We start from the raw sequence: 15,861 nt of genomic DNA on the forward strand, positions 1-15,861 counted from the left end.
GTTTTCATTAAAATAATATTTTTTTTTTTTTTTGGTTAAAATAATCAATTTAAAGTACCTTTATCAGTTTAGTTATTTTTGAAAATAAAACTGTGTAATTTTTTAAAACTTTATGTTCTTCATTAATTTCAACATTTTTAAAATTAATTTCTTCTTTTAATTCCCATTAAATATGCACTGGGGAACAACATGAAACGATTGGCAGAATTTGTGCCAACCTTCCTGGTCGATGGGATTTTACACATATATATAATAATTTTAGCAGTTCTTCAATTTAGCTTTAAACACGTCTGACAGAAAGTTTTGAGAAAACATTTCTCATAAGATTATTCGGCTCTACTCTTATATGTGCCCTAAGATCACCAAATGTAGCGATATGTGTTCTGCGCTGGTTTTTGCCGTGATTGCGTGTTGTATGGCAATGAATACTTTTTGCTGGAGTATTTTAATTGCTAGTTGGTTCGTGTCGTGCGTGTTTTGAAATGGCCTATGTTGCAATGAGAGACGCGGCTGCAAGAGGGTCTGGGAGATTATTTTTAGTGGCTGTGCCTGATAGAAGTAAGGAAACACTGATGCAGTGTATTAAAGAGTGGACTGAGCCTTGTACAACTAGTTTTCCGGATGGCTGGAAATCTTGCAAGGATTTAGGCAAAGAAGATTTTGAACATTTATTTGTGAACCATAATATGAATTTTCTGTATAGTGTGTCTGGCTGTCATATAAATACGATAGTGATTACGTGGTGGCATGTTAAAGGCAACACAAAATTGGTATTTCTGCTGTTCAAAAAAGCATTCATTCATGGTAAGCGCATTTTATTTTATTCTTATTTGTAGAATGTTATATTCATTGTTTTTTAGTATGAATTTCTGTCGTTATTGTTGTTTTTTTGAATTGTTTGAAATTTATTTTAGTTCATTTTGTTGATTAGTGCGTAGTGCCTAGATTGTGCAATTCGTAGATGTTTTTTTAAGTTGAACAGAATGGTGTGTACATGGTATTCTTTGAAATTTATTGTTGTTAATTTATTAAAGCGAGGTGAGCATCGTTAGTAGATTCATTCGCTGCCTAGATTGTGCAATCCGTAGATGTTTTTTTAAGTTAAAACATATAGCTGTGTACATGGATTCTTGTCAAATAATTTTGGTTAGAAACTTTACGTTTTTGCTATCTAATTTTTTTTTTTTTTTTTTTTTTTTTTTTTAAGCTTAAATTGTGTGTTCAAAACATGATTTCTGCATTTGCGAAAACTGCACTTTTGGAGACATTTTAGGCTCAAAGTTCGAAATAAAGACAAAAAATTTAGATAGTAATATGGCACCGTGGAGTTTCTCGGGCGAATTGAGGGCGCATATAAGAGTAGTTCCGATTATTCTAAGAGATGGTCATATTATTCCAAATCTTTAACTTTTCCTGACATACTTGATTTTTACCATTCCTCACAGACAATAATAAAAATACAATCAAAAAAGTAATTTTTGACTCATGAAGCAAATTTCTGTCACTAATGTTCTTTTTTAGGTATTGTTTTAACAGTAGGATGCTATACAAATTCACTGTAAAGTTTCTTTTTCTGAAAATTCTCACAAAGCTTAGAATACCGCAGAATTTCCTTACTTTAGAGAGGCAAAATATATTTTCAGTCAACAGCATATAGAAGACAAGAAGCAACGCAAGGAAAAATTACGGGCTCCCATATTAGAGGCCATTGAGTTTAGTACTGTAGATGATTTATTATGGTAACACTAAAGGATTTCGAGCACCTTTGAAATCAAATCTACCCTCAAACAGCCAGCTACAACAGTTTCCCAAATTTTAATAATACTAAACAGAATCTGTCATCCTCGAACAGCCCACAAAATAGCTTATTATTTTAATTAACCAAATATGTCTTCTATACTGTTTACACTGCACAATAATTGAAAATGAGTGAAACAAAAAAAGCAAACTGAAAACAAGAACAACAAAAGCATACATAATATTTTAGGCAAAATTTACCACAAGCGACAAAATCTAAATTACCGTAAGTCCCAGTAAAAATTAACAGCCTTCTGAAAATCTGGAATCTCAAATCCTTCAGTCACTTCACCATATTCCCATGTAGACTGATCATATGGCAGATCTCGCCATTTGATTAAATACTTTATTTTTCCATCTTTTGAAGTCCTAGAAAAATTCAGTTAAAACAGAAAATTAATTGAAACTGAAAGCACTTTCCAACTAACATACAAGTTTATTTTAAACAAGAACTAAAGAAGTTTTTCGAACATCATAACATACCTATGATTTATAATTTTTTGAACTTGCAACCACTCAGGACGAATCCCGTAACGATAAAAGCGTTCCTCTAAATTCTGCAAATTATCCCGTGGGCGTCTTCCTGGTTCTTCTTTTTTCTCAGCATCCAAAATACTGCTACCATCATCCAAAGCAGGTGGCTCATCCATGTCATTTTTTCGACAATAACAACGATACATAGCAGGATGATAATAGTCAAGCTACGAGTTGAAAATGATAAAATATATCAACAATTCAATTAAATTTTGATAATAGCACTATAATAATATGTAACTATAGATATGTAACTATGTCCAGTATATTGGCAATAACATAGGACTGGGGTTCAAAATTTATGTTTGCCACTTTCTTAATTCCAATATATTTAAAACATGTGAAAATGTTTTAAATACAGTTTTATATATATCTTTGGAAGTATATAATTTCTTATAATTTACTCATTTTCTTTTCTTGTTCCTCCTCATATTACTCACTGTTAGGAAAATACTTCAATCATACTCTTAGCTGAGATTTTGTTAATGAAAGATTTTTATTATTAGTTTGAACAGATTTTTATTTAGTCGACAAAAATAGATGTTTGAAATCACTCTGCACCTTTACTCTTTTAGGCAAAATATACATATCTTAAGCTTGCAGAATATTCTAATTATTTTATATTTCATAGTTTAAACTTTTTCCCTAATTATTAAATTTCTATATAAATTACAATGAAAGTTATCTTTAGGCATTATGACAACAAAAGGAAAATAATTTAATCTCAATCTCAAAAATGTAATCTAGCAAGCTACAAAAGCAAAGCTCACCAAGATCTCTCCTGGCAGACCAGTTTTAACAATCCTCCTGCATTCTCATATGCACTAAGCAGTACAGGAAAAAATGTCATATACATATACATGTATATATATATATTTAACTGTATGCTTTGGCCTTTTAGAGGTCTGATAATTGAGCATTGATTTTTATTTCAGTAGAAATATAATAATCACTTTGGTAGAAAACTACATAGTTTGGAATTAACAAGAACGTAGCCCTTTAGCCAGAATCAAGCACCATTCATGATTATCAGAGCCATATGATAATATCATCAGCCATGATAACAAGGACCACCACATTCAAACCAACATCAGAGGAAACCTGCATCACATTTCCCTTACATCTAATGGTATCTGTTTGCTTATTTATGAGAAATTTGCAAATAAACCATTGCCGAGTTAATTAATTGATTGGCATGTGATAAATCAAAGAATAGCATATACTTTTTCATGAGACTATGCCATTTTATATTTCATGAGACAGCACAGCAAAATAATATTGCAACAAATCATCTATTTAGTATTATGCATCTTCGAAACATGCATAACATTAAGAACCAAATTTGGGTGAATTTTTAAAACGAAGTACAATAAAACGTAGCATCTTTTATATTATAAAATGAATCAAAGGCAACAACATAAAACATATTTATAGAAAATTCTTTACCTGAACTTCAGAAATCCAAGAGCAATGCCAGTATGACATTTCATGCCACTTAACAAAAAACTCTCGCATAGGTTTGGGTTGTGCTTTTTTACTCGTAGACGGCTGTGCAGTTGGATCGTCTTTTTCCTCTCCATCCTTTTTGTCATCTTCAGTTTTAGGCACTTCAGCCCAGCGCCATGTTAGGATCTTTGATACTTTTCCTTTTAATGGTTCAGCCTTTAAGAAAAAAGTACATCAAAATAAATTACTTTCAAGATGTAAATACTAAAAATTTATTTATATCTCAAAAGCATATTTGACAACCTAACTGAATTGATACTTTCAACAGAAATTTTTATCTATTGGACAGAAATGAGAATTATGCTACCAGAAGGATAAATAAACTGTTTATATCTGAGAAATAACTGATGATAATAATCTGAGAAATAACTAATTATATCTAAAAATTTAATCAATAAAAGTTTAAACTACAAATAAAGATAAGTGGTGTTCAATAAAAGAAAATCAAATACTTTTTTTTTAACTGTTAATTTTAAATTGCTTTGTAAATAACAATTTAAACTACTGAATTGAATGCAAACCTTTTCAATAAAGTACAGTAGAAGACCAGAAATCCATACAGCTTGGAAGCAAAAGTGGGCATACTTTAGATTTTTCCAAGGCCATTAAAATATCCAGGAAAGGATTGGTAAACCCAAATCTGCGTTTGGTATCAAACTCATGTCATACTGAAACACTCTTCTTGCTTTTCCATAAAGAATTATTCCTTTAGATTTAGCCTTTATCAGTTCATTCTAAATCCAGAAGATCCACTATTATCAAAATCTATTTGACATAAATAAATGGCATAAGCATTTAAAGCCATCCAATTATGAATGAAGACTTGGAAACAAAATTCCGCGATTCTCCTAGCAAATAAATAAATGCAATCCTTGATTCTGAAATTTTCATTTTTGTAACCAGAAAACTTAAAGGATGACAGATCAGCACTTACAGGATCAACACCCTGAATTATCTTTAAAAATTTAGATTTGTAACAGCATTTAAGACTCTTTTATACTGGCAGTTGAAAAAAAAATGGGCTTATAATATGACCAGAAATTAAAACCTATATCTGGATTGGTTACAAAACTTCCAACAGCAAATAAAATTTTATTAATCAGTCCATCAACATTGCAAAGATTTTAAGTCTCTTTCCAAATGGGTTATTCATCACTATTAAATATATGGCCTGGATTTAAATTCCCATTAATTTGATCAATAATAGTATGAATTTGTACTAATCTTTGCATACATCCGGAGCTATAATTACAAAGCTCTTTTTTTTCTTTGAATCAATAGACAACTTCTTTGCTCTTACTCTCAGGAAAGGTCCTGAAACAGTACAACACATTCAACCACTTCACCACAAATACAAAACAAAATTTAAACCCGCCGATTTTGTGGAGAGATCTGCAACTCTAAATTCTGGCATTTCTAATATTTTTGCCCCCCCCCAAAAAAAACTTCATATAACTTTTCTTTCCGTGCACATCATAAAAACCATCATGTATTAACATAGTATTATTTGGGACTGAATAGCATTCTGATAACAATATTATGTGATTCTGTAAGAAAGGGAAAAAAAAAAAAAAAAAAAAAAAAAAAAAGCAGCTTTCCAATTGTATTTTACCCTTTTCTATAATCATCAATTCAATGTTCCCCTTCCACACACACTGTCACTCACAGGGAAATGTTTAGAATTCGGCATTTTGATACCACAAAAAGTATTATTTCAAATCAAAAAGAGAACTACTGCATTTGTACTAGGTTGAAACATCAGTGTTTTAACTGAGTCAGCTTCTTCATACATATTTTTCTTCTGCAGAAGCAACAAAGGTATGAAACATATTTTCTATTATAACTGTTTCCTTTCATCATTATATCATTTGCCATCCACTTCTGGTTTTAGATTAGAAAGATTTGGAAGAGCTTTGTTTGTGATTTACTAACTATAAATTTTATGTTTACATCTGAAATTGTAACACAGACTTCAGGTTCAGGTAGAATTTTAGTCTTCTGATTATTTTGCTCATAATTTTTCAAAATGTATTAGAGAAAACAAAGCAGTGCTACACTACAGAGAAAATGATAAACAAAACTACTTTTAAATTATTCTATCATTCTTTTCCTATACATTATTACAACAAGAATTAAATTTAACCAAAATTAATTTCAAAGAATGAAATATGACATCAAAAAATATAATAATAAAAGCTTTTTTAATCAAATATCTTACTGTGCGAAAGGAGATATTCATTAAACACCAAATAAAGATTACACTCAGCTTGAATTAATATATTTCATATAAATATTTAATTAATGATGCACACAGAAAATTTGAAATCAGTAAGATAGAATATTGTAAAATGCAAAAACTAAATTTTAGATTACCTCAGAAAAACAGTACTTTTTTAATAAAAAGAAAAATATACAGAATACAGTTCAAGTTATAATACAGATAGTCTAAGATTCAAGACATACCATGCAATTTTGTTTAAAAAAAAAAAAAATTAAACCCAGAACCAGAATTCTCTTTAAATATATTTATGAGGCAAAAAGATAAATTTTTAAAGAATAAGATAAAGATGAAATTTATAACCCTATACCTATCAATGTTCCATATACTAATTCAAACACATACCTTTACTTCATCTTCTAATTTCTTTTTGATAGCTACTTCTTTCGCTACAGCCCCTTCCTTAAAAGTCAGATTTAATTACTATAAATTATTTTTCACAAATTTATATACATTAATATTTTTACAATGCCATTTCTTCTTGCCTCAGATAACTGAAAAAACGATCCTCAAAACAGTACTTAATATTTTTGCAGCTACGAGGTCATGAAGAAATTTCTTCGTGTGAAATTTGGTAATTATCAATCATTTGGAATCATCCAATAGTTGATAACAGACACTTTGACTTTTTTTTTTTTTTTTTTTTTTTTTTTTTTTAAGCAAGGCAATGTTAAGTCAAAAATTCATTAAAAAGTTAATGTGCTTTGAGAAAGATTAAGTGAACAAAAACTGTAATGAAAGCCTGCTACAACACAATTTGTTTGATTTAAATGCAGTGCAAGGCCAAAAATAAATAAATAAATAATAATACGAAATAAAAAAAAAATTAAAAATCTAACCATAACAATAACTAAAAATAAATCAATAATAAGTACACATAACAGTAAATTTTATCAATATCAAAATTTGTAGTTTTAAAAAAATATTTAAAGTACAAAGAGAGCAAGCAAATTACAAATAAAATGTGAAATGAAATAAGAAATAAATCAATAAATAGACAACAACAACAAAAAAAAAAAAAAAACAGCAGAGAGAATAAAAAAAATTCTAATAGAAAATATAAGTAATGTACATGGAAGATATTAATAACTTCACCAGTCTAATGAATTTTATCGAATTTATAAAAATGGTTATGAACACTGAATGCCATTTAATGATACTGAAAAGATGCCTTTAAATAACTTTCAAAGCAAGTTACCACCTTAAATGAATTTAGTGTAATTATTAACAGACATTCCAAAACACTTCAAAATACTCAAGGCCTGGGAAAACTAATGACTCTTCCATTTGCACTGGGGAACGAACATTAGAAGACTTAAAAAAACAAAACCAATGTCTTACCGAGCATCGTGGGCAGTGCCACTCTCCATCTGGTATATTTTTTAGTGGGGGATTGAGGCAGTGTGTGTGATAAGCAGAAGGACAACTATCGCAACATAGCAGCTCTCCTCCATCTTTACATACGCGACAGAATTCCATATGCTCATCTTCTTCTTGCTCTTGAATACCTTCCCCTTCCTGAAAAATATTAATTTTGAAGATGGAGGTAAGTAACTTTAGCCTCTTTAAATCTCATTTTTCTTAAGAGTAACTGAAATATGTGAATACAGTATGACAAATCACCATTTGGTAAGACTTTTTTATAGGGGAGGAAGTATGCCAAGATCTGCAAAATTTTAAATAAATGGTGAGTCAATAAGTCGAAAGTAATTAAAGAGCAATAATATTTCTTCTGAGCTATGGAAAGGAGAGTTGCTATGCTGCCTCCATACTCATTCAAAATATATCTTAATGAAAAAACTGCTCACCTCTCAGGATGCTTCATACAGCCAACCTGATTATCACACAAAGCCACCTAGTATGAAAATATCTTGGACAAAGAATATAAAAGAGCTTACTTGGCTATTAAAGGCAGAATCTGGATAAGACAGAAGATTGCTAAAGAAGTTAAAATGAAAAGGGGCAAGATGAACTATAAAGGGAAGGAGATATAAAAGACTAAAAATGCACAGAAATTATTTGTCTAGTTAAATAACTGAAGAAAAACAATTATATTGCAGCTGGTCGTGCTTATTTAGAATTGTTTGCAAAAAGATGTATATACAACAAGCATTTTCAAGGTAAATGTTAAAATATGACCAAATGATTCATAAAGAACATTTTGCAATTAATAAAATTTATTAAGTAGATTTATATCATTAAATCATATTTCACAACTTTATTAGCTAATTAATTAATTTTAATCATTTAATGTTTTACCAAGCATATCTTGCAAAATTAAGTTATAATCTGAGGCAAAAATTACAGCATGAAATATATAAAAAATTACAATAATTATTGCATTAAAATTTTAAAAAAATCATTAAGGCACAACCAAAATACATTCACCAAAAAATTGAAATATTTCTGATTTCAAATTCTATCTGAAGCTTCAAATGCAAAAGAAATTTAATATAATGTATAAATTTCAGAAATTAACTGCCTTAAGAAATATATTATTACATTTTTTAACTGCACACAATCTATTTCTCAGGAAAAAAATTACGCTGCTTTATATAAAGAAGAAATAAAGATAGTTAAAAATTATACATCCCTTTCTATTTAGAAAGATGCATTAAAAAGGCATAAAACAAATCCTAATTGCCCCCACCAAAACAAAGCACAAAACAAAAAATTCTCCCTTTTATAAATTTAAATTCGCCTCTTGAACAACTTTTTCATAAAAATTATAGTGGAAGTCAATCCTAATTGGTTGAGTAGGTTTTAATTATAATAATATTATTAAAACCGGCACAAAAACTTAACATCTTGTTAAATATGTATTTAATCTTTCCTGGTGACTCAAATAAAAAAAAAAAAAAAAAAGCCAAGATTCATTAACACTATATATATATATATATATATATATATATATATATATATATATTCTCTAGTAACTATATATATATATATTTTTAACTATATATATATATATTTTTACTAAAGAATATATATATATATTCTCTTGTAATTTTTTTTTTTTATTTTGTAAAATACATACATGCATATATTCACAATATAACATTCTAACTATCAAAAGCTTACATTTACATTATATAATACTCATACTACTAAATTATTGTTAATACAGTACAAAGACCAAAATCCAGATGTCCAATTTCCGGAATGATCTAATATCCAGACCTCCCAACCACCAAATTTTTTACAAAGAAATTTTTTGTGAAAAGCAAGTAAGAATTAGATTCTAGCATATACTTAACAGCATGTACTTAAATAGCATGTACAATTAACAGTTTTTCCTAATAAAATGTGTGGAGGATCCTAATTCTTAATTTCACTTTTGGTACTAAATAAAATAACCCCATGTAAAAAAAACAAACATTAATTAGCATTAATCCATAATTTGGCTCTATAACCTTATTGCTTGGCATACATCTCAAACTAAAATATTCAATCAAAATTTATAGCTCATTTTACTACAGAATCTATTTTATTTTTTGCTTTCATCACCACATGACCATTAACTCACAAGCAAACTGAGAAATTACTTACACAGCAATGTCTAAAATAATTTTTGTTTTAAACATTAATATTTGAATACCAAGCAGTATGGTAACCTTTTAAGCTGACATTATGCTTAACGATTACATACTTCAGCCAACCATGATGAGAAGTAGTAAGTGCATTGATGAGAAATTTAACAGAAATTTCTAAAAATGGATTTTGCAAATGACATTCATAGCCATTTAGTGTTGTTTGAATTAAAAATAAATGAGTTGCTGTTCTGATAAGTCTTAAGGCACTTTTCAGTCTGGCCATCACCTGCCACGAAGTGTGTGTGTTTGCCATCTATAAACTGTTCTTATAACTAGAAATTCTTTAAAAATAAGGGGGCATCAAAATGCACACCAGGTGCATAATGGAAAAGTACCACCTTAAATATACACAAGAATTTATTTCATCAGGACTCAAAAAAAGCCTTTAGCATATGCAGGAAATAGACAGAAGTATAATAAACAGCAAAACTAATATAATACATGCTTAACTTCATCAGAATGCAAGAGGAGCAAGACAAATTTTATTGGAACAACATGTCTTCAGTTCTAATCTAATTATATATCTCCAATAGCGTACCATGACTGTTCACTAAGCTTAATGATGAATTTGAAGATTTTTGGATGTTGCAGGGAAAAAATAAAACTTTCTAATTAATGGAATTGAAAGAATGAAGAAATCTGGAGAAGTGGTAATAAATAAAGATGATATAACAGAAGTATTCCAATGCAATGATAATAACCCAATAACAAATCAACTAGTATACGGCGAAATCTGCAGTATGCCTCCAAATCCAGAAAATATCGCTACCAAAAGGTGACAGAGGTTGCTGAGAAAGAAAAAAAAAATCATTTGACAATTTAGTAGAAATTCTTGACAATTCCAGGACTTTCTAAATGAACAAGAAATTATATAAAAAATTAAAGTAATACAAAAAATGAAGCAACTTAATTAACTTACATTTAAAGAGATGTTTAATAAAACAAACTAGTAAATAAATATTTGATTCCCTTAAGTTTGTAAATGCTTCATATTTTCATAAACAGATTTCTGATTTTATATTTCCACATGTCATCTTACTACATTTAAACTGATAACCTGAAATCCAGAAAATTCCCAAATCCAGAATCATCGAAGTCTTGATGAGTACAATCTAAGTGCAAATTTAGCATACATAAAGAAGTCCTAAATTTTTCCACAATTAATAGTGCATCAGGTCATATTTTAAAAATACTTTTTTTCAGTAGCACAGGATATTGTGTTAGCTACACCTGATGTTTCAGTAACACTTAGTCCTGCATACTCTTAATTATGGATTTTTACCATTCAAATACAATCACAGCTTTGAACCACTGAATAGATAATATCAAAATAACTCTTTGCATACAGTTAGCTCTTTACAAACAAGACAGAAATTCTGCTTATGTAAAAAGAAAACAAACCGTGGCATACGGCTTCACTCTAAAAGACAGACAATTAGAAAAAGAAATAAATATTACAGTAACATTACATTTATAGCAAACCACAAAAAATCATGGTTTTTCATTAATTTCTCTCCATTAACCTTAATTACTTCACTAATACAAGCATATATATTTATTATTTTCAATGTTACAAGTTTAATTATAATATTGCCTTAAAAACTGACATATTAAATTAATTATATATTTTAAAGCATACTATGTAAAACCTAACATCAGAATTTAGCCTCTTACAACCAAATGTTAAAAGTCAAATTCATTCGGGATCCTGACATTTATGGTACTAAGAGCTAATCACTGCTATAAATTAATGGTTGGCTGTTTGGTTCATAGCACTGTCATAAAATGCCTTCAGGGATCAGTTGCACACATTCAGCAACAATCTTTTTTGTGGTGATTAGCTTTTTGTACTGCTCCCCCTTTCCATAATTTTAACTTGCGATTATGGCATTAATATATTTTATGACAAATTCCTGTTATGTATCACACAATGCTTTCAACAATATAAACTAAATATAGCACACTTTGAAAGCTCCAAGAATCCTCTGAAATCCAAAATACCTGATGTTTTCATGCAAAGAAAACATTTAATAATGCCATAAGCAAACATGAAATTATTATCAGCCCCTAGTTGGCAAGATTACTTTTTGTCTAGTACAGCATTTTTCAACCTATATGCATAGCCCTAAGGATATGTGCCATGATTTCAGGGGATACACAAAAAAGACAGGATCATGGAACTTAATAGATTGAACAACAGAGAAAGATTAAAAGCTGCTGTCATGTAGTAAGTGACAATACCCCTCATCTCATTTTGAACGGACTTGAAAGAAAAATATTCTGAATTATTCAACAAGACAATCACTACTATGATACCATTCACAAGCACTATATTAGCAGAGAGCGCAAATCTCGTCCTAAGTACAGATTTTCCAGCGTAAGGTCGAAGTTAAGCCCATATTTGTCATCTTCCAATCTGGATTTTAAATTACTAAGTGCAGCCAACAGCCTCAAGGTTTCCATTAAATATACTCTTATTTTTTAATTTAATTAAATGTTTATAATTAGTATTGTACATCATTTTTGCATAACTGGAAAAAATAAAAATATCTCTATTATGTCATTACTGTACCTATACCCTGTAGATGTTATTAATTATACATGATAGGGAGGGGGGTTGGGGTATGTGGAGCAGTGATAAAAGAACAATTGGGACTCGAGTAAAAAAAAAAAAAAAAAGGTTGAGAAACACAGATCTAGCAGACAATTTTAAAGTTTTAAAGCCTAGTGTTTTAAAATCCTGAGCATTTAGGTGGCATGACTTTTTATAACTTCTAAACTGGACTAGATGAATGTGTCTTTTGTATGGTACTATTGGAAAATCTAAAACCATAATTTACAGATGGTTCAATGAATTCAAGATGAGGGCAATTTCTTATAAAATGAAGATCACTCTATCCAGCCAGCCATTATTTCAAATGATTAAAAATATCATGCCAGTAATGAATATTAAAAAAAAAAGACAATCAAGCATTTTATGCTCAAATTTATGAAAAACTTGATCTCAGATGATTTCTGCAGTTATTGCATTATCTCATCACTTGACGATCAAAAGACACACCTTAGTGCCAGATGGGAGAGGAATGCTTCAAAGGTTTTATGAAGGACACTCCAAAAGCAACTTTTAACAACAGAACAGGTTCAGAACCTTGGATCTGTTAACATGATCCACAAAAGAAAAGTCTGCCTGTTATACAGGTTATCCCCCTTTGAAACTGCCCAATCAAGGTAAAGAGAGAGCAAGGCATTGAGAAAAATATAATACATATAAAAAAAAAAAAAAAAAAAAATGACTTCAAAAGTTTCGTCAGAAATTCTCCAATGCATAAAATGAAGAATTAAGAATAGAAACTGGATTTTTGAGGCATCCTATTTCATGAAGACAAAGCACGATCACTTTCAAAAATTACACACTTCATTTTCTAGAGGATTCAGAGGTTTAACCCCGAGTGGTACAATCATCTTAATCCAGTCATGAGATTTTTCATCATTTTGTATACATTAGTTTATCGTGATAACCCTTTCAGGGGGTGGTATATAAAAGAATTTAAATTGTGGGTAATATTTTGCATGAATTGTAATATATGAACCCTAAAAACATAACACTGAGGATTTAAAAAAAAATCTAGAGTGAAATCCTGAATTTTGAAGACATGTATATATTTGATACCACTGTCCATTTAAGATTTTTCTCCATGTAGCTGCTCACATTGTTAATTTTTTAAATCTATTTTTGCATATTTATATTGTATATTTAGAAGGGGATTTAGGTTTAAAACCAATAATTTCTAAAATTTCTGTAGAAGTTTCTGTAGAAAATTTCAGAAATAAAATTTACCTTTTAGAAACTTTGATAATGTCACCCAGTTGAACAAACTTATGCAAAATATGTGGGGAAGCTTTTGAAAGTCATTTAAATTCAATATTATTATTCTAGCAAAAAATTTAATAACACTGAAGGTATAAGCTGTATCATGCTAACTGTAACAGCATGTTATAAGGAATTGTAACTCAGCTGAAAAACGAAAACTTTCAATTTAACCTTTATAAAAATATTATATTTATACTATAAAGAGAGCTTGCATCTTGCTATGATCCCAAGTCATCAAAATTCCCACCCCTACAAGCACATTTTTTATTCAGTTTTAAAAAGGACACAGTAAAGTCTCCTTTTTAATTTCTAGCAAATATAGGATATAATATATCATTTTGTTCAGGAAGAAAAGTCATTAAATGGTATCTGATACACCTCGAAGACCTTTTCCTATTTTCAGCTTCTTTTATTAAACTTTTTAAGGTCTTCATAACCTTTTGAGACCTGTAGAAGCCTTTTTCCTAAATAATAGCATTAATAACAAACAATAATATATAAAGTTCAGCCTGTGTAACATCCTATATTTGCAATTCCCCCCCCCTCCACTCCAAAATGATTTTTGAATTTTAAAACATGAGACTGCCAACAACAATACAAAGATAAGAAATTCATGTGTGCGATCGATTACCCACTAGTGACAGTGTTCAAGGTGTAAGACGACAGGCTCTGACATCACAGAAGCAACAATTCGTTCTGTTACGGCTCCACTTCACATTACAAGAATCATACGTTCACAGCCAATGTCAAGGAATTTTAGCGATATCATCAAACCTCTCAACTTCAGAGAGGCTGACAGACCAATGATCCGCTCCTCTTATATAATTTTAACTATAATGAATCACAGGACGTAAAACAGAACCGAGAAATTAAAGCATGACTAATTCAGTCTGCAAACTGTTTTAGACGAGGCAAGAACTGAGAATGTTCTTAAACTCTCAACTGTAGACAGACTTGTCACTAGTAAATCTCACATAATCACATCTCGCACAATATCTTCACATAACGACAAAAATGATAATAACCGGTTCTGTGTTTACAATGTTTTGTACTGTAATGTATTCTCATAGCTTTATATTAAACATATTTTATAGTGCACAATCTTAATAAACACAACCAACACCAGTTACCATATGGAGTCATGCTATCAATCAGTCCAGCATACCATCACCATCAAGACTTTTAAACGAGATACATTAATTTAATAGCTGCAAAATATTAAGCAATAATAGGGTAATGCTGTCATCTAGTATCAATAAAAAAACAGCAGAACTCAAGATTACAGCATTTGGTACAAAATATTAGCATTTTTAGGAGGCACAAATTTTCTGGTATATTTAATATACCACTGACCTTCAAAGGGTTAAAATATTTTGCTTTCTTATCATCTTTAATGAGGTAAATGTTATCTTAATGAATGGAAATTAATAAGACAGACTAAAAAAGTAAATATACAAGTTTAGCTAATAAATGCAGTTTATTAGCTCCTGATGGTCTAATACTAGAACCTATTGAAAATTCTATAGAATATAAGTTGGTTTATTTTTTTGCTTAACTACATGCATTAATAGGTAGCACATGATGCCATCTTTTGGTATATAGCAGATATTCTAAGCAAAATGTTGCATTTTGTCAATATCAGCATTTTCTTGGAATGATACCACTTGCAGAGTGCCATAACCTTGCTTTTTGTGCAATAAAATTTCAATATCATTTGCGCAATAGCTAGTAAGTTTTTTTCTCAACATTGGTGGCTTCATATGTTTTGGTATATTTTTTTTTTTTAACTAAGAATTACAAATTCTTACATCTTGTTCTCTATGAGGTGTGAAAATCAATCCTTATGATTTAAAAAATTTTCGAATTTCTGTAGCATAGGGACTGATAGAATTTCCAAAAAGGGAAAAACGCAGACCAAAAAGTTTAGATTTAAAAACATGTTCCAAAAAATACAAATGTTTTGCTCCACCTGAGATTGGCCAACAAGAAGCAGCACATGCCAAATATATGGGACATCCCTGTGATCTGGTTTATACAGTACAAAAGCCTGATGCCGACATATTTCAGTACTCTGCCCGAATGATTAGAACTGTTTTTTACAGTATCAATTAAATCAATACATATAGTTCCAGTGAGTAACCAATATGGTTTCTATAATAATTAAAAAATTCAATAAACATTGTTGTTCATATTACCTATTACAATATGTTAATAAAGCAAACAAAGTTTCACTTGCAACTTTTTTTTTTATGGGGGGAGCCTCATACATATATTCATGA

General features: G+C 29.8%; 1 protein-coding gene across 8 annotated transcripts in view; it reads right to left on the reverse strand.

The window, feature by feature from the left end:
- The window catches only part of Mi-2 (chromodomain-helicase-DNA-binding protein Mi-2 homolog), a 142,939-nt gene that overhangs the window by 93,525 nt on the left and 33,553 nt on the right, over window positions 1-15,861 (reverse strand). For 4 of the 8 annotated variants that reach the window (XM_035374836.2, XM_035374837.2, XM_035374835.2 and 1 more), the window contains exons 8-12: window positions 7,457-7,633; window positions 6,461-6,517; window positions 3,778-3,993; window positions 2,281-2,498; window positions 2,023-2,166 (exon numbers count right to left, since the gene is read on the reverse strand). In XM_035374836.2, coding sequence (XP_035230727.1) covers window positions 2,023-2,166; window positions 2,281-2,498; window positions 3,778-3,993; window positions 6,461-6,517; window positions 7,457-7,633 — 812 coding nt within the window. The remainder of the gene's footprint in view (window positions 1-2,022; window positions 2,167-2,280; window positions 2,499-3,777; window positions 3,994-6,460; window positions 6,518-7,456; window positions 7,634-15,861) is intronic. The other 4 variants (XM_035374842.2, XM_035374840.2, XM_035374839.2 and 1 more) reach the window with 2 other exon arrangements.

The sequence above is a fragment of the Stegodyphus dumicola genome, chromosome 12, assembly GCF_044657685.1.
Source record: "Stegodyphus dumicola isolate Sdum_Otavi_A_Nest chromosome 12, ASM4465768v1".
Classification (NCBI taxonomy): Eukaryota; Metazoa; Arthropoda; class Arachnida; order Araneae; family Eresidae; genus Stegodyphus; species Stegodyphus dumicola.